This window comes from Centropristis striata, chromosome 4, assembly GCF_030273125.1.
Source record: "Centropristis striata isolate RG_2023a ecotype Rhode Island chromosome 4, C.striata_1.0, whole genome shotgun sequence".
Taxonomy (NCBI): Eukaryota; Metazoa; Chordata; class Actinopteri; order Perciformes; family Serranidae; genus Centropristis; species Centropristis striata.
The window spans coordinates 13,236,868-13,257,266 of record NC_081520.1 but is presented as its reverse complement, the minus strand read 5'-3'; the positions used below and the strand labels follow the sequence as shown (position 1 = coordinate 13,257,266).

General features: G+C 39.1%; 1 protein-coding gene across 2 annotated transcripts in view; it reads right to left on the bottom strand.

Annotated features, from left to right (window-relative positions):
* Nucleotides 1-20,399, bottom strand: part of b3glcta (beta 3-glucosyltransferase a) — a 71,975-nt gene that overhangs the window by 21,390 nt on the left and 30,186 nt on the right. For both annotated transcript variants that reach the window (XM_059330727.1, XM_059330726.1), the window contains exons 4-6: nucleotides 9,909-10,018; nucleotides 2,267-2,343; nucleotides 1,439-1,550 (exon numbers count right to left, since the gene is read on the bottom strand). In XM_059330727.1, coding sequence (XP_059186710.1) covers nucleotides 1,439-1,550; nucleotides 2,267-2,343; nucleotides 9,909-10,018 — 299 coding nt within the window. The remainder of the gene's footprint in view (nucleotides 1-1,438; nucleotides 1,551-2,266; nucleotides 2,344-9,908; nucleotides 10,019-20,399) is intronic.

Here is a 20,399-nt window from a genome sequence, read left to right as displayed (position 1 = left end):
GTAACAATGACAATTGACTCCCTTTTGGAGGCAGCCTCAAGTGGCCGGTTGAGAAACTGCAGTTATTGGCACTCAGGCATCTGCTTCATTTTTCAGCTTCGCCTGTCCAACACATTGCTAAAACATCAAATTGTCATTTTTGCTGTTCACTTTTGTACGGATTAAACAAACTGGTTGTTGCGTATTCATTAGTGAGCTTTAGAGGTTCTGGTAAACTGATTTCTGTTACTTTTGAACAGAACCATGCTAACTACTTTCCCTAGTCTCCAGTCTTTGTGCTCAGCTAAGATAAGCCAAGCAGTTGATGGCTGGAACTTCATTTAAATGCACTAATATGAGTGGTCAAAATGTTCTCATCTAACTCTGTCAGAAAGCAAATAAGCAACTTTCTCCAAGTGTTTTTATTTTTTGAAGGTTACAGAACATGATGTGATGTAGTCATACTGCAAAAAAAACATTACTAGAAACATCCAGCAACAGCAGCGTAATTCAACTCCACTCCCTACAAATACAGGTCATAAAGTTCAGGTGTTCATTCAGCTTTTTGTTCACTGTGGAGGCTGCAGTTTATTTAATTGCACTGCATTATACGGGGAGGTGTTTTGCCTTGTTGACCACGCTGGCCTGTAACACCTGAGAGACAAGTCTTTGCTTCAGGGCGTGTTGTAATAAATCAAATCATAAAGTGCTGTGTTCATTGTCTCCACTTCCTCCGGATAAGGTCGATAGCCACATAATAATGAATTCCTTCACAGACGGAACTGAAATACCATTCAGGATCTGAATAGTCCAAGATTACAAAAAAATGTTTCATTCATTGCTGTAAAGATTTTTTTCTGAAGAAAAATCTGCAGCATTTGCTGATAAAAAAACAAACTTTTCCCCCCTGTAGGCTTTGCATCAAAGTGTAATTAACATCATTTTTGGCCCTGTTTCACTTGAAAGCCAGCTCAAACTTGTGCTGTGAAGGCTTGTCTACAACTACAAAAAGCAAATAAAAAAATGCACCAGTTATTTGGATTTTAAAAATGTATAAATTATTTATTTTATTTTTCCAAGCAAAATCTTTCCATTATAACCCTGGTGGATGATGTATGATTTTCTGACTGAACAGTTTATCTAATATTTATATTCAACCTACCCCACCGACCCATATACAGGAGAAATAATTTCATGAGTGGAGAGACAGAGTTTAAATTAGGTCTGGAGCAGAGACCGGACTGACATGTCTGACAGGTTACAATGTGAGCTGGCAGAGCTCAGTGCAGCTCAGCAGCTGCAGCCAAACTGATACTGTATCTCTTAATTGAACCGATGATCAACTGAGCCGGAGCTCGAAACAGGAGGCTTTGGTCTCACTGATGAGTTTGGCAAAGAGAGAAAGGAACAGACAGACAGAGAGAGATGGAGATTTAGAGGAAATATATTGGGTACTTACGTTTTTCTGGTCAAACTTTGCAAGCACCTCAATCAGCTTATTCATCCTCACATTTGTTTCCTCCTCAAGAAATACAATCCAGGATGAGTTCTTCCCAAAGGACTGAGATAAGCTGAGGACACACACAAAAAATAATCAAAACTATAGTTAAATAATAAAACAAAAAGGGAACATCGCCATGCACACACTTGACACAATCCTGTTTTTTCTTTCTTTCTTCGTTTCATTCGAGTCTGAGGAACTTTCTAACTGAGGCTCCTGACCCAGTCAGATCAAGGCAGCCGCACACTTTTCCCTGGAGGGCAGAAACACACGCACACACACCAAAACCATCACAAGCACACAGACTTCTTTCACTGAGGGTGTCTCTGTAATGATTTGGGGTGCTTGTGCTGCTCTATGTCCTAAATCTTTATGATGGAAGAAGAGAGCAGATTCAGATGTTATTCCATATCTCCCCAAAACAATTATTGAACACATATTGGTTTTCTGAGAAGACCACAGCATAAAGCCGACTGTAACTAATGTCATTATCATGCTGTTCAGACCACTGGATAACTGCAGCAATGGGCTTATTGTTGCACTTATAGACACATTAGGAAGGCATTTATCATAATGTGAGGCAATCAATCACAGTTATTGTGGAAGTAATAGCTTCTCAGCAATCTGTAGTCTTAAAATGTAGCTAACAAAATGTCCTCAAAACCCAAATACAACCTCCAAAAGACACAATGTTTCTGACAGATCTGACAAAGTTTTAGCATTTTGAACTCTTAAATCTTTTTTAATCACATGCTCATTCAACTGTGACAGTTCAGGGGTACTTACTAAGGCAGCAGAGGAAGGATGCTCCAATCTCCCTCGTTATCTGATAAACTGTGAAGAAGCAAAACCACCGGTGGTTTCTGGAAGAAATACCACACAAGCCAGAGATGCAGTGATGCTTGTTACACAAAGCTGAAGACAGTAAAGGCTACTTTTCTGGAACAAAGGACCCAAGGGTGACTGTCCTGTAACTAGGACTGGCATGGTCCACAACTGGCGGATCAGCATTGACCCTCCAGCCTCTAATTACATTTAAGCAATTAAAGGACTTTTCCAGTGTTTTTGCACATATTAGCCCATTTACTACAAAGCACATAATTAACCCTCTGAGGACCACTGTTGTTAAAATATATTTCAAACTGTTTAGCTGTACTTATTCCTGAATGCATGTAGACTCTACACTGTATCACTGCAACACTGTAACACAACACTGACATATCAAGTTCAAAACATGGTTGTCTCACATTGTCCCCCAGGACTTGGACCAAGTACGTGTTTGACTTGTAGCATTTTTTTTTCTTCATTCTAAAGATGCCTAGTGATGAAAAACTAAAAAGTATAATACAAAGTATTATACACATGATTTTGAGGGACTACTGTAAAGGCTTTAATTGATGTTGTCCACCTAATAAGAATAGTCTTCAGAAAAAAAAATCATTAAGATGTTCAGTAGTTCAGTATGTGAATCTGAAAAATTGTAGAGGATTGATGTTAATAAAATACCAATTTTGCAAGGTAAAACAATAAAATGTTTTTTTAATTGAGCAGAAATGCTTAATAACAAGGATTACAATTACAATTTTAAAGGAGGAGTAGGTGATTTTGGAGTTCCATGCTGTGCCTTTAACAAGTCAAATTAATTTACTCTTTCTTGTGTTGCATCAAGCAATGTGTAAGATACAGTACATATTTTTAATTTATTGCATCATCAATGCCTAAAAATCTTTGGGCTTTGTGAAAATTAAAGTGGTCATATTTGTAAGCACCAATACATGCTGGTGCAATTTTGCAATGTTTTTATAAATTCCTCCAAGAACCAAGACAATTACAACAAAAAACAGCAACAAAAAAAGTATTATTTTTTTGACTGGAGGATTCCTAAAATAGGTTAAAATGGGGGAAAACGGTTAAACTCCACATTATGGCTCACCATTTTGCAATCCAGTTTTCTATTCATGTTTACTCGCAGACTTGTGACTGCTAAACCTTGCTTGAGTTGTTTAATTCATATCAGTGAACATGAAGTCAGTTGTTATTTTGTAAATGTTACATTATCACTGCATGCTAATTCAATTACAAAAATCTGTGCTGCTTGACCTCACTGCAATACTGTGTGATGTTGACAAAAATGAACATAATGCAAAGTTACAAAAGCCAGAGAACACTGGTGATAATCAAATGCCATGAAAAGACCAAAACTAACAAAGCATGTATTCTATTTGCAGTGTCTGTGTTGCCAAAGCCTGATATATCACTGATCTCTTTTATTCCCAGTGTTCCTTTATTATCCTGAATCTGGCCAGCTTGTGTACCAACAGTAGATCAACAGAGAAGTTCCACCTGACAGCAACAACATGGATTTTTACATATGTAAACACACTTTTATGAATAAAAACCTGTAACGATTTAATGTCCATTGTCAGTGAAAGTTGGCTCTGTCTGTTATTCAGTCATGCAGCATACACACTGTTTGTGTGCAGGGTGACTTTGATGTCAGACTCAAAGGCGTGATTAATTTGGTACAAAGCTGGTGACCAGCGGGTGACACTCAAATGTTTACAGGTTCTCTGAAATGAAAGAGAACATCATTCCATTTTCACTTTGCCTACATTTTAATTGACAATACACTGTCAAAGTTATTTAGCAAGCTAAATGTTGGTCCTTTTGTTGAGACAAGGTAAGGAATTCAAAATGTTGCATCAGTTGTCCTGTACTTCTCAGTGTGTCTGTGTGGTTTGTACTTATGAATGACTCATTCTGGCTCAGTGGCTGTGCTCGCTGTCATTGGGTTAGCTCTTTAAACCAGAGCTTCTCCACTTAGCGCTCCCCCTAGAGGCCTGGAGAACTGCCTTTGTCTTGACACAGGCTTCATATGATTTCCTACTTTTGCAGAACGATTCAAAAGATCTCTTACGTGTGACAACTACTGTTTTCAACACGTAGCCGCAACACGGGCGGCTGTGGTGCATTTGGTAGAGCGGGCTGCCCACCGATCGGAGGGTTGGTGGTTCGATCCCTGACCATGGCAGCCTACATGTCGAAGTATCCTTGAGCAAGATACTGAACCCCAAATTGCTCCCGATGCTGCGTTCATCGGTGTGTGAATGAATTCCCAATGGTGGCAGGTGGCACCGTTTAGGGTAGCCTCTGCCACCAGTATGAATGTGTGTGTGAATGAGCGCAGTCTGTATTGTAAAGCGCTTTGAGTGGTCGCAAAGCGACTAGAAAATCGCTATATAAGTGCAGGTCCATTTACCAACACATAGTTGACACATGACAACTTTTAACTGTTGTACGTTACACTGGATGTTTTAAACATCACGATTGCCGTTTAATACAGATTGTGAATGCTGTAAATGAATGGGCTAAGGCAACAAAACGTCCTTTCATTAGGCACCAAAGCCACTGCCTCAAGGTTAGGGAAATGAACATTCAGCTTAAAATGGACTACTTCCATCAATGGGACACAAGATATCTGTAATTTTTTTCATTTGCAGCATGTTTCCATTGTTTAATTTGTTTTGGATAAGTTTTTGAATTGGCATGGTTTCTGAAGCTGTAGCACGTTTCTCCGAATGGAAATGTTTTGGGCAGCTGTTGTGCATTTGACCTGTTGAACCCAATTTCAGTTTTATTTTTCCGCAAAATATCAAATCACACATCTCCCTTATTTTCACTCCCAGAGTTGGTCCAGTAAGGTTTTATCGGGCTCATATTGTGTAGTCTGAACTGGCTTTATGTAGATTTTATTTGTTTTAATCTTTCAATGTGATTTTTCTGACAACACAAAATACAGAAGCATTTTAATCTTATCTTTTAAGGAGATACAGCTTGTGAACACACTGGTATTATCCTTTTAAACCCATTTTGCCTTCAGGGTTGCTGCCCTTGCTTGCCCTTACACTAGGAAATAAACTGTTAGTCGGACAGAAATATCACTGTAAACAAGGACAGGATATTTCAGGACATGGACAGTGCACACAATCACTTTCAGATAAGAGGAATCTGTTTCAGCGAAATTATGTGTAGTGAGGACGGACAGTAGAGGATTGTGTGGGGATTGTCTGAGAGCGCCCATGTTTCACACTGAGAGGAAAACAAAGCAGCAGAGCGTAAGACCCTGTGGTTCATTACTGCATGGTCCAGTCATCATGCAGGAAGTGAGGAGGAACACTCTCCTCTGAGCCATTCTGTCTAACGGCAGCCTGTTTGATTTCGGGAGATGAGTCCGACACTGTTTACACTTATTAAACTCCATTAGTCCATTAGCTCTCATATAATGTGAGCTTTATCTTAAAGCTAACGACACCTACCATGTTTTATTAAACTGTTAAACTCTGCATCATCTTCACACCACTGTGGTTATATAAATAAAGAACAACTTAGAGGAAAGTTGAATAGAATAAAGTGCTGTCTTCAGCTAGTAATGTATTCTCAAAAACAAAGCTTCTGCTTCAAAGAGCTATTGACATTCCTGTGATGGAAGAGGTGTTCAATAAGAAGAGGCTTATTCTTTTATGGCTACAGGCTGCAAACTCCTCAACAGATAAGAGCTGGTCCTCACACGGACATGCCTTCATCGAGCAGGACAATGATTGCCTGGTGACTGGGGAGAAGATGGGGGTCAGGGAGATTTGGTTGTATCGGAGGGACAGGATGCTATGCTTTTACCCATAGGGAGGGCTGGGGGGCTGGAGGGGAGAGTTGGGGGGAAACTCCACCTGTCAAACCCACTTCAGAGATGAGTTGCTGTCAGAAAATGTCATTGTTGATACCAATGGAGACTCTAACTGAAGAACAGGGATCCATATTAAAATATTCTCATTCCAGTGGTTCCTTAAATTCATTTATTGTGATGCACGAGAAAGCACTTGGAAACATGATGTACTTCACTGCTGCCGTTAAAGGTTTCTGGGTTTAATCTCATTCGGTTATACATGTGCGTCTCAGTGGATATGAGCATCGGCTAAACGACAAAAATACTGTATAAATGTAATGTGAATTCCTCCCAGAAGGCAGAATGTCAGACTGTAGGAACATGGGCTGTGAGCCGCCACATAGAATACAAAAGTTCCTGTCTGTGTAAATCTGTGGATATCACAAAACCCTTCCACAGTCAGACGAGGATAAAACAGGAATATCTGCTGAGGGTGAAAAAGGCTTGGAGACAGAAAAACAGATAGTGCATGCGTTTTCTGAGTCGGAGGTGCAGTGATCAGGTCATAAATCTTCAACTAATTCCTGATGTTTATCGAAATCACAATATGAGCTGGTGCAATATCCAAATCACTGGAGGTGCCATATTTGTTCATAAATTTGTGTCGTAATACCTTGTGCATTAAGTATTATGGTGCTGCAGAGGTGTTCCAGCCTACAAATGGTTTTCTGATGTTGCCTATATCGCCTATGCAATATCAGTCAAAAATAATCGCAGCTGGATATTCTTTCCAAATAATGCAGCCATAACACGAAGTCAGCCTTATTAATCTCTAAAGATTTAAATAAAATGTTTTGAATTTCAACCACAATAATGGTTGTTTTCCCCTTTTTTTCCTGTTCAAAAACAACCATAACCTGAACCTTTTGTCACGAGTGGAAAGCAAAGGTTATTTTAGTTCTTTTATGTTCAACGTTTCTGATACTTTCAGGACATTAAAAAGGGTTTTGCGTAAAGCTCTTCATGGCAATGCACCACAAGATATTGAACATCAAACATGTTTAACAGCTACAAACTAAGCAAATCTCTTGTATTATTTTACTTTGATCTTTTTCCTGCAGTGTGCCATGAACACCCTCTAAGACTTTTAAACAGCAGAATTATAAGCTTGTGTGTGTTGTGCCTCGGAGGTGGGAATGAAGTGGTGGATGTCGGTTTCAGCTCGTGTTTGGCTTAAGAAGTTGGGGGTGGTAGTATTTAAGAGGAATTGGAGAATTTACATTTTATCTCCAGTATATACCGTACTCCAAAAGAGAGGTTCTTCAAGTGTGATCTGTGGTGTGATCTGCTAGATATATTTTTAGATCAGATGTATTCATTCAAATGTTCATGATTTTTGTTTATTTATTTATTGTTATGACAGGCTTCAATAAATGATGTTATTTAAAAACTCTACAACAGTTCATAGATCACTTCTATACACACACATACAACTATAGCTCTGTAAATATTTTTATAATACATTTCTCTCGTGTAAAAAAATGGCTTTGTCAACTCATTTTAAGGGACATATAAAAAGTCCTTGGAGGATCCTTGAGCAAAAAAAAGATTGAGAGCCTCCGTGCTTAAATGCATTCTACCCACACATTTTTCACAGGGGCTGAAAGTCTTACTAGTTTTAGTTTCAGCTGCTTCGCTCATTGTTACAACTGAAAAGACAGTTATTGTTCAGTCCTGTCTGCTTTTTATCAGGACATCTCAAAACAGGTTCGAAGAAACTTTGTATTCAGGGTCATGGTCGAAGGAACAAGCCATTCAGCTTTGATTTTCAGCACTGCATGACTTCTTATTTGTTTGTATTCATGTTTTTTTATATTTAACTACTGCTTTCATATGAAAAATAAAAAAATAAAGAGGTTTTAATATTCAGATATGTTTTTTTTACCCCAAATAAAAAGAGAAATACAAGTAATAAAAAGAAAAAAGGAAATAGTTCTCTATCAATAAACAATACATAGAAAATAATAAACAATAAATTGGATATTGAAATGACCAATGTATTTTAGGAATTCTGTAATTAATTTTGGTAAAAGCATCTTCTTTACAGATCCAATTCAAATTCAAACATTTTCTATGATCAAAAAATAAATCTTTTTTTTATGTGAGGACTGTGCAGCCTTGGTGAATGAACATCATGCACTCTCTGGCTGCTTTCTGCAGAGTATTTTCTATGTACACCTGAGGCTAAAGGTATTTTCGCTCTGATTCTGTGAAGATAACTCATTTTGATCACAAGTCTTTGGGTCTTATAGCTCTTTGAAAAGCTGTCAAGCCTTCACTGCCGCCCCTTTGAGAAGTTGCTGATTAAAATTCTCCCTGGACTTAGTTTGTGTGATTGCATGCAACACATACTAAAACGCCAGACATCTCTGAGATCATAAATGCAAACACAACATGATGCGGTATTCATAAAGTCTGTCTCATCTTGTAAAATTTAACGTCCATTAGTGTAAATTAATCTTTTCATGATAAATGTTATCCACGGGCTTGAACTGATGCCACTGCTCATTACAGGAAACATGACACAATCTTTCAGAATTGTGGACAAACTTTGACTTAAAATAAAAATTAATTTATTTTGGACTTTGTGTTGTTGATGGATGGAGTGAAGGATTTTAATGTTGCTGTAGACAAATAGGAGGCAAAACAGACATCAGGGCGCCCAGTACTTTTCCAAGGACATGGTATTTCAATTGTGTGGCATACAAAGTATTATTCAAACCAGAACAACAACACTTAACAGAAAAATAATGACTCACTGTGATTATTTATATAATTTTCAGTTTGGTACATTCAGTTAAAAGAGTAGATAAAAGGTATGTGACATCCAGCAGTGGGGGAGACAACAAATATACAAGAACACAGAAATATCAACTCAAATATGAGATCTAAATTGGTCTCTTGCTACAGGAAGCACAGCGAGCTGTTCCTTCATCTAATTTACTGTAATATTCTCATTAGTGATGCTGCATTCACCATTTAACCAAACGGAATATAACTCGTGTACGACACCACATTTCATCTGCTCTGAAGTAATTTAATGAACAGAAGGAAATTGGCATTTGGACCTGTAAATGTGCTCTACATCTTCCTTTGACATAATGCTGATGTGCTTACTGATATTTTATAAATTGGATGAAATACCGAGGTGATATCCCAGGAGAAAATATCGTTTTCTTTTTTTTTGTCCTGCAGCCCCTATTTTCCCTTATGGAATATCTGAATTATAATTAGGAATGACAATTCATATGTCCTTAGATGCTCATCACTGCTCATTAAAAAATGTACCTACAAAAGGCCAGAAATGGAGGTTGATTTGTTGAGAAGAGCAATTTATGTCTGAACATCAAAGCTGCATAAATGTCTGGATTTCCTAAATACATAAAAAATATGACATATCACAGGAACTTGGAGTGCTGCATATTTCAAACTATACTTTCATATTCCAGACGTAAGAGGTTTCATATGGAGGGTAGCATGAATAATTCTTCTTCTATCATTCAATATTTAAATTATGAATATTGAGTAATAGTGTAATTTTTCCCCCCGATGTACTGAAATCATGTTATGTTAACTTTCTCCCACATGGATTTCTGATTAAACAAAATGTTTCGTCGTACAACAATTTTTAGATGTGAGCATTCATGTGCTCCTCTTATTTCAAAATAAGAGCATGTGAATGTGAGTGAAAGGAGTCTTAAATCTTACCTCTGTGAGGCTGTGTGCCTGCTTCAGTAAGTCTGCTTTCCGTCTTTCCGCCTGCCTCTCATGGAAAGAGTTGCTTTGACTCTGGATGACGAACACTATCTCCCGCAGGTCTGAAATAACACAAAGGGCAGAGATGAGAGACTGCTCACATACTGTGAAAAAGGATCATGGCAATCGATGACCTTCTGAGAGCAGGACAAGATAAGCACCACGGTCTGAATAACTCAGGTGGTTTTTGCTAATCTCCATTATTGGCCTGGTGATAATAACCAGCACATCAAGAGCTTAATTGGCTTGGGGAGAGAGTATGTAAATGTCACAGCCCAGACTGTGTTACTTAATAAAAGATTAGCAGTCAGAAGAGCCGTCCTCTGAGGTGCCGTAACACCCAAAAGGTTGACACAGCCCAGCTGTCCGCTTCTGGCTGAGCGTCACAACTGCCCCGACAGTAAAGCTCAGGATTGTTACTGCATGTTAAGAGTCAGGTTAACAGGGAGGCATTTGCTCAATAATGCCAGTTTATGTCATAATAATGCTGCTTCATCTCTGACAACATGTTTCGATACCATCTTTGTCATTGACCCAGCTTGCTGCGGTTCCTCTTCATGTGAAATCCATTTACAGGGCAGTAATACTGACACAGCTCAGTGAAGAATGACATTGGCTGCACAAACACGTCCGCATAAAGCCCGTGGCTCTGACGACCAGTACAATCAAAACTAGACCAAAGGACCAGAGGGGGGAGGAAATAAAAAAAATATTCTGACATTTTGTCTTTGGCGCTGTACAATTAGATTTGACAACTTCTAAATCCCATAAGCTGTCCCTCACATCAACCTGAAGTCTGCAGCACCTGGCTGAAATGACTGTGACAACAAAAAGGCTTTTCAAGGATTTAGAGCGGAGAGGTGGGAGCCAATATCCAGTTGTGAAGAAAAACAGAAAAGATGTCACAGTTTTTCCTGCTATGACAGGCAGCTCAGAAACTTCCCATTTAATGAGATGTGCAGGGATTTTTGTGTATAATTTCCTCTTAATTTGAGCTCAAACATAACAGGCTTATTGCCAAATAATTCTCACTTGCTTTCGACATTTTAATTAGCTACTTAAGTATTTGTACAGAATATGGTCATAAAGGGTATACCATGTAATAAATGTTGATTCTCGTGATGAGTTTTTCCCATGATGCTTTGCAATATTTGTTGACTAAGTATATTTTAGTGTTTCAAAACATAAATACGTAAAAGCCACTGCTGACAGGTCTATAATCTTCCCAGTGGAATGGTGCAAAAGCAATATAAGGAAAAAGGGGGAAGGACGAGTGCTGACAATGGCAGGATTAGATGGATTGCCTCCTCCTCAATTACACTACTTGAACCGATTCCCACCCGGGTTCAGATATTAGCAGCGGGGTCAGGGCTAGATACTATGTCAGAGTGCAGTATCTGTGTCAGATCTTTTTAATTAAGTGTTGGTGGGTGTGTCGCTCCTTTGCTCCGCTCATAACAAAGATCCCATTGATCCTGGAGCCCTGGTAACTAGGGGGGATTTACTTGCTAAATCTCAGCATGTCCATCTCCCAACAGATCTAACCTCCGCCGAGAGCGGAGCTTAGAGAGCGAATACCACTACACCACCTCTAAATGCCCTTCTGCTGAGTTTGCTAAATGAATGACTATGTGTGTGTACGTGTGCATGCATCTGGTTTCACATAAAGCAGTGCATTTTAAAGCCCCAGGTGAGGCAGCAGCCTCCTGATACTGCACAGTGCAGCAATAATACCAGCTGCATGAGACGAACAGCAAAATCAGATAAGCAGGTTGCCAATCCCTCTTTTTGCAGATAATGCGTACTCCCTATGTCAAAGCAAAGGAGAATGAGGGGTAAAAAAAGAAACTAATTAAGACTGAATTCACTGGCCTCGTCTCCACACTAATGGGTTTCGATTAATCATCAAACAACAGGGAAAAAAGGAAGACTCCTGTTATAACGCCCTTCTTCCTTCACTTCTTGTGTCCTTCTCCTATCAGGTTACAATCACCTTTGTGTGCTCCCCTGACACTCACAGCAGCCAATGTACGATTACAAGTATGCAATCAATACGTCTACCTGTATTTGATTATAGGGCAGAGATTTAGAACAACATCTTTGGTTTCAGGGAGGCCACAAAACACTTTTTAGTGGATATGTGAGATTATCCAAGGATGCCGCAGGGCTGAGGAGAATATGAATAAGAAAGCATGCTTAACATTTTGTCTGAACCTTTCCTGGGCGTTGCTAGAGCATTATGACAGGTTGTTAACATGTCGGGTGGTGGCTAGGCTTGGGTATTTGATGCGGTCATTAAGGGGCTGGTAGATGGTTACTTGGATGTTTTTGAGTGGTTGCTATGTGAATGATTCATAGTTGCTAGCAAATTATGTGAGTTGCCCATGGTGTGTTCACACTGAATGCAAGTTCACATGGTGTGATTATATACACATCAATGCAGAGAACTTCTCGAGCCAAATAACATTCAGAAATCAAGCATTTTAAAAGCTGTTTGCTTGTTTCTTGACAACAGACCTGGCAAAGCTTGAATACAGACTTTTTCACATCAGCATCATGATCTTACTTCTGCATGCATTTAATCAGTTTATTGCAGTTAAATCACAGCAAAATGTATTTATTTTGGGTTCACACCCCTGTAGTCGACCCCTGGCAGTCATCAAGATGCAGTTCCTGGAGAAGGTGATCAAATTCACAGAGCTGTGTGCACCTCTGGGTGATATTATGAACCCAGACAAGATGGTGTTTGGTTTTGGTATCTGGGACTTCCACAACAGGCACAAAGCTGCAATAGTGGTTAGATGATTAATGATTGACAGTAATGGCAGCCTTGTTAACAGTGATGTTAATAACACAAATAATGCAGTTTGAGTTCGATGTGAACACAGCATATGGCGCAACTATGGCAGATGGATGTTAGGTCTTTGTTGACCAATGGGAAATATTTCAGGTCTTCAGAGAAATTCTGACTTTTGACTGTCCCATGGGCAAGGCAGCACACCAGACTTTATCACACTTTAGCTGTGTTTGCCCTTTGCCTACATGGGGCAGTGTTCTGCAAAGTTTAAGAGAAACCAAGTGGGTGCACATCTTTAAAAAGCATCGGAAACTAAAACTTTACTGAACTTTAACTGTTTTTTTGTGTCATTGCAGTGTGGGTAGTTTATGCACATGAACAGTGTTTGGCTTTCCTCCATGTTACCAGCGCCTGAAGTTCATTTACCCGCATTAATGTCCATTTGCCAAACAGTCCAAAATCTTCTGCAAGTACTACCCACACTGCAGTGACAAAAAGCAGATTTTAAAAGTTTCACTCAAGAAAAATGTTTCACTCGAGTTCTGGATTTGTAAATATTGTTTAGTAGTTGTTTTAATACTTTTTCATGCAAGCAGCATGGCTCTATGGTCCCCAGATGACAAATTTCACTTCAGTTATCTACGGACTTTTCCTCTTCTGTCATCATCAGCATTCACCTGCATCAGCAGGCACCGTCAAGTGCAGCCTCACAGAGCTGCTAGCATGGCTGTACAGTCTTTGTCTTGTTTCTTGTTTTCTTCACTTACATTTATATTTAGTCATTTAGCAGATGCTTTTATCCAAAGCGACTTACGAAAAATGAAAACAATCAAGGAATAGTGCGATAAAAGCCATTAGTGCAGCAATAAGTGCTAGTGACGATTCTTTAAGGAGTAGAGTTGTTGTGTGGTGCTAGGAGAGAAGAAGCTCTCTGAGGAGCTGGGTCTTTAGGAGCTTTTGTAAGGTAGAGAGGGACGCCCCTGCTCTGGTAGGCACTGGTAGTGCGTTCCACCAACGGGGAACAACAAACGCAAAGAGTTTTGATTGTCTTGAACAAACCAGGCGGCAACCTCCGGGTCTGAGCAGGGAGGCAAACCAGGAAGTGCCTTAAGCTGCATTCTATTATTAATTACAGCAGGGGGTGCTACGTTTGGCTGCAAAAAAAATTCTGTCCATTAATTTCAATGCAAAATGAAAAAACTTCTCACTTGATTTATTGCCTCAGAATTTTTTTTAAGGACAACACTATGGTCTCAATCGCTTGTAAAAAATCTTCTTCAAGACAATTTGATGTTAATAGTTCAAATAATGGCCCCATTCAAACTAAATAGAAGATAAAGACTTGTATGATTTGGGGCGTGGCTAGCTTTGATTGACAGGTCACTAACAAGGCGAGCCGTCATCGGGAGAGAATCAGCAATGCGTATCCATGGCAACGTGTCAATAAAGTTATATGTAACGGTATATAAAAAAGGACAGTTTATTTGAACTTTTTGTTCAGTAAAAATGTCTTGTTCAGCGTTTGGTTGGACTAACAGACACTCCAAGGAGTCACTGTTCATTTTTCTGAGGTAAGTAACGTACATTTTGTTTTATTTGGCAGTTGCCGTTGTGTTCTTATAGGATGCTGTCATGTGTCTGAGGGAGTTTGTGGTCATTGTGATAGTTGTTAGGGAGACTCTGGGTGCTTGACAAGGTGTATTTAATGTTTGTGAAAACAGAATGACAATGTATAAGTAATGCTATTAGTACCAGCTGTGTTAACTCTAGTTGTAATAAGAGCTTCCCAAGTGTGAAAGTATGCAATCAATTTGTTTGTTTATTGGCATGGCAAATTAGCAGCACCCTGGTACCAAACATGCCACAAAACTCTTTTTTCAGCGGTTAAATGAAATTACCCAAGGATGCCTCTTGGCTGGAAATAATATGCCTCCAATGAAAGAGACTGAAGGTTCCTGGGGAGATGAAGCCAAAGCCTCTGTCACCTTGGAACAGATGATTTTATTTTGCCAGGCTGATGGAACTAGAAGGCATGAGTCTTGTGTTGGTTTGAGTCCCCTCACTCATTCAGTATTCCACAGGGACCACTCAATAGGAAAAAAAAGTCTGTATCAGCCTTGATATATATTGGATGAAATGAGACACAGGAGAATTCTGCCTCCTTCTCTCTGTGATCTGATGCTTTTCTCAAAGCACCCAGCCACCCTTTAAAAGCCATCACCACGTGGAAACCTCTGTGTGAAGGCAGACTGATTAAAGAAAGGATGATAAATTAAAATGTGTATGTATTTCTTACTGCACACATACAGGAGGGTGTAGTAAATATATGCACTCAAAACTAGATTGTGCGCTCTCGTAGTGGCCTGGCCCCGCAGTGTTGTCACCTCATTGACACAAATCAATAGTGACACTTCCTTAGAGCAGGATGGCAGACGTTGCCAAGTGGCAGAGGAGCTGAGAGCACAATGACCTCTAGGCTCTCCTGGAGCTCTGTCTTTGCCATCAGTGTCACAGAGCAGGTGTGTGTGGTCACCAGAGCTATCACAGGAACGTTTCCTTTCAGCCTGGAGTATCTCTGTCCCCGTGGTTAAACAAACACATGTCCATGGCAAGGCAACAGACTAATGAATGTATGGGTAAGTTTGGGGGAGCAGCATTTGAAAACTAGTTCAGAATTCTGAAAGAAAAGAAGCAGCATAAGGAGGGAAAGCAGATCAATAGTGCAATCTCAATGACAAACGTCTGCTAAAGTCGAGAGGGATACGATTCTGCAAGTGGGGCCATTAGGCTGTTGTGGGAACAATGAAACTGTCATGACAGATCCAGAGCTCTTCATTGCCAGCACACATTCAGAGATGACAGAGGATGTCAATAGCTCATTTCCATAGTCAGCGGCCCTGACTTCCTCATCCAGCAGCTGATTGTGCTGGTGTAAAACCCGCTACACTCCAATGACTCACATCATTGGACTCCCCGAGACAAGATGGCCCAGAATCATCCTTCTCCTAAAAAATTCCGCTCCATCTCTCTCTCCCTCGCGTCCAAAACGGTGCATCCAAGAGACACCCTACACCGACGAGAATTGGGTTGCAGTTTCCCGACCAAACTAACCATGACCGTCACGCCACACAGCGCCAGGATTTAATAGCCAATCCACAGACATCCGGTTATATTCAATCTGGGAGCCCAAATTCAATATAGCCAACTTTTTTAGGCTGTTGAGAGTTTGATTTAGCCATATAAAAATAATTTACCTTCCCTATAGGCAATCATCTAGTGTGGCACAGGCCTATGTGTCATGCAGCAAGTGGAACGATTTTCTATCAGCCTACCTCTCATATTAATACAGACTTTTAATTGCCTTGCACAAGATCAATAGAGAGCATGGTGTATTTAACTTTCAGCTTACTGCTGAAAAGGTCAGTGTCATAAATATCGCTCAGTAAAACAGAGAGAGGAAAATAGCAGCGAGGGGGAATACATAAAAGGAGTGAAATGAGGAAGCAAAACAATAGAGAGAGATAGAGGGATGCAGTATGATTGCTAGAGAAGACGAGAGGAAGGTGTGTGTGTGTGTGTGTGTGTGTGTGTGTGTGTGTGAAAGAGAGGTATGCATGAGGGAAAAAGCCATCTTAGGGAAAAGTCATTCTCCTTAAAAGTTAGCTCATTACAATTCTCTCCAAGACGTAACGCCAAAGCACACATACAAAACAATCAGGCGGCAGATGCAACACGTAAAGAGTCTCCGTGCTGTGATGATCGCACCCATTAAAGGTTCTCCAGAGTTCATGACTCCGAGGACAACTCTGCTGAAGACTAATGAGAGCTGAACTCAACCCTTAAACCTCACTTAGCATCAATAATTCAGGAAGCTGAGGCAATTAACGCTTAACAGATTCCAGGTTTTGCTTACGAAACCCATTCATTATCCATAATAGTATTTCGAGAATGGATGAGACTCCGTTTGAAAATAAGTTTGTTTTTCCCAATTTCTAAAAAGCTGATTTTTCTTTGAAAGATGCATGATTTCATACCCCATACATCAATATGCGCCAGCAATGTTTGTGACATTTTTCAGGATGGATGTGTGGTGGTTCTTTTAATTTGGAAAATAAAGTCATCAGTCGTGTTTGGAATGAATAAATAAAGAAAATCAGAAACAATAGAGGTGGCATGCAGCCAGGCACCAGGGAACATGAGAGGGACAGAGACAGAAAATAAGAAAAAGTAAATAGACAGGGAATCTTATTGGTTGTTCACTCAATATCTTGTGAACATGGTAGTGTTTTGAAGATACAAAGCGAATCTCTCTGGCCAGAAGAAGCTGGCTCGGATCCACTTCATGAATATAATACAACTGCTGAGGGGACAGTAGCACTGCTTTCCTGGGTGTAATTATTGTTATAGTGATAATCTGATTTAAATTCTGGCACACCTTCTCTTGCTCTCAAGCAATACCGTTCAGTGTTTGTGGTACAGAGTTGCCCTGTGCCCTCTACTATCAAACACTATACTTTAAAAAGAAAATTCCACCTTGGAAAAAAAAAACATTGCATCTGCTGTTGGCTGGAACATTTTTCTTTCTCCCACATATAAACAACCAAACCTACAGGTCATTTATTTTTCAACGGTGAACATCTGACTTTGGTGCTTTTCCCTCAAAGTAAAAAAACGAAGGTTCATTTCTACATTTCCAACAAAGAAACCATACGAGGCATCACATACTGGCCACGAACTGAAAAAAAAAAAAAAAAAAAAAAAAAGAGCAACAGAGGCAGAAATACCAATTTCACCACCACTGTAGCGCCACTCGACCATAATGTAATGCAGCCGAGCGGTTTAAATAAGAAGATCAAGTCACCATTGACCTCAGATAGAAATTCTGCTTCATGGTCTCTGTATTATCATTTATTTTCACTTACACATTACTAATATGAGATGTGTTTGCTCAGAGAGCATGAAGCATAAAATTCTGACCTTAACCTTTCGTTTATTTTCTTTCATATTATTTATGCCCTGCAATCAGTCTCTCCCCATTAGTGGTTTAATTTGAGAAACAAACTGGAATGAAAGTACGAAATAGTAAATAGCATGTTATATACAAAAAATGGAATTTAATGTACGTCTTTCTAATATCCTCAGCAGGAAGTCATTTAGGAACACGTTGCAATATAAAATATTGATAGAAACATTTTATAACCAGGCAGCCAACTGTAATATATCAGATCAAAACTTTACTGACTTTTTAACTATAATTTTTTAAGTAATACACTGACTGCCTAGCTTTAAAAGGTAGAGAAAAGAAATCTGCCTAGCAGTAAAGTAAGTAATACATTATTGTGGTCTGGGTGAAAAAGCCAACTGGATTTGTCAAAACTGCTTCCTGACATCACATAATAGATACGAATATTATTGCCTCACATCTATTCAAACAGCTGAGCTTGGCAGACGAGGCGTCAAAATGTCTGAATCAGGACAAAATGTAGACTGTAGTAAAGCTACTCCTGTCCAGATGCATCACTTCCATATTATGCAGTGCAAGCAGTAAATTAGAACACGAGACATGATCAGACAGTACCTCCTTTACTTTAAAGTGTAATTGGATAAAGTTTACAAGTATTCAGATCCTTTATGTAACTAAAAGTCGTAATAACACACTGTAAAAATACTCCATTAAAAGTCCTGCATTGAAATGTTCCTTAAGCAAAGGTACGTATTTAATAGAAGTAAAATGTATGTATGTGTATGTGATGTATTTAATAGAAGTAAAAGCACTCAATGCAATGTTTCTGTATTAAAAATAACTTAAAAATTACAACTAATGCTTTCAGCTCCTCTTGAATAAACTTTTGCAATTTGATTTGCATCGAACCACATGAAGTATATGCAATCGTTTTTAAGTTCTGCATGAATTTTGCAAAAACCCAGTACTTGTAGTTAAGTAAAAAGTACAATATTTCCCCTGAATTATATTGGAGTAAAGTACATTTCACCACTGCAGGCATTATGATTGATTACTGTGATTCCTCTACAGTGACACTCCATTTAAAACGTTTTATCTGTTACACTTTTTCTTCTGAAAATGAAATGAACTGGCTCAATTGATTGGGCTCAACACCCAAAGGCCTTTGAAGACGAAGTTATTATGATGTTTATTGCTTTTTGTACGACTGCAGAACATCATATTGTTTTGATAATATAAACTGATACAGAGAAGAATAAGAGAGATATGTTGTTTTGGTGTAATATTTCTACATTTATGAACTAAATTTAATGGTCAATTGAAGAAGTGCGCTGCTGTCGGCTAACATTTATGCTGTGAAGCTACAATAAAATATATAAGAACAGACATTTGTTGATTGTGCTGCAGGAGATGATGTTACATTCAGGGGGGACGTGGAGCCCTGGGCGCTGATGGAGAACATTTTTTAGCACTCATATTTTAACAGTTATATTGTACCTTTATGTTGTAGCTGGCTTGAACCATTTCTTTTCCTGAGGCATTTCTGTAGGTGATGTTCTCCGAGGTTGCAGCTATCTGCTGTTGCGATGTAGCATGTTGCATTTTTAAAAACACTACACAGGATGCAACACAGCCAGGGGACTCACAGGGCTTTGTGTAATGTGATAATGTAGATATTCAGACTTAAATGAGACATCATTCCATTTAGATTTGGCTGCCAATAGTCCCTCTGAACATTGTGTGAGTGATTACTTCCAATAATGTCTAAAAGGTCACCAGCTCCTTTAAAATAAACAAGCTGCTTTTGGTGTTGCCGGTATTGTTAAAACAATAGAAAGCCAGACTTTCCTTTATTCATCTTCTGAATTCCTGCCCACAAACAATATTCTCTGCAGGCGAGCAAAGCTTTTCTGGTGTGACAAACGGAATTACAATGGCGGTGCCAGATAGTGAAGCTCCATTTTTCAGATAGCTGTCTGTTTGTATTTCCTCTCTGTGCTGAGGTGCCAAATGAGAGCATTATGAAGTTGCTTTTGTGTGCTTTTGCGTCTGTGGTGACCCAGTTGAATGAACAACAGGCAGAGGTCCAGAAAACTGGCTCCAAACTCCTCTGCAGGCTCCCGAAAATCACTCTCAGATGGTGATTGTATGAGCCCCCTGTAGCATGAAAGGCATGCGTGAGATCTTTTTATTTGCTCTACTTATGAAATTCCTGGTTGCTGTCGAATAGATGAAGAGATGGGACTATATCTGTGAACAAGTCTGAGGAACTCTTGAAGATTACATTTCCAGCCCAGACATCAGACAAAAAGCCCTTTCACAGATTTAATTTAACACCATTTGCTATTCAAATGTCACACTGTCCAACATTTCCTATTTAAAAATTGACTATTCATGATTATATGAAGTGATAATGTGTTTTAATCCTTTGAGCATACAGTTAAAACTGAAAATACTCAGTAACAGGTCATCTCTTTGAATGTCATCCAGCGTTTCAAATGAGTTCCTCTGATGCAGACTCATTCACATATCAAACACAATAACAGTCCTGTACTATGAATAGCAGCTTTAGACACAGGTATTATCAAAGACAGGAGCAATATCATTCATTTAAATTAATACAAATATTAATAGACACATATTATAATATAGTATTTGATTCAGCCCATACGTTTTAACTACA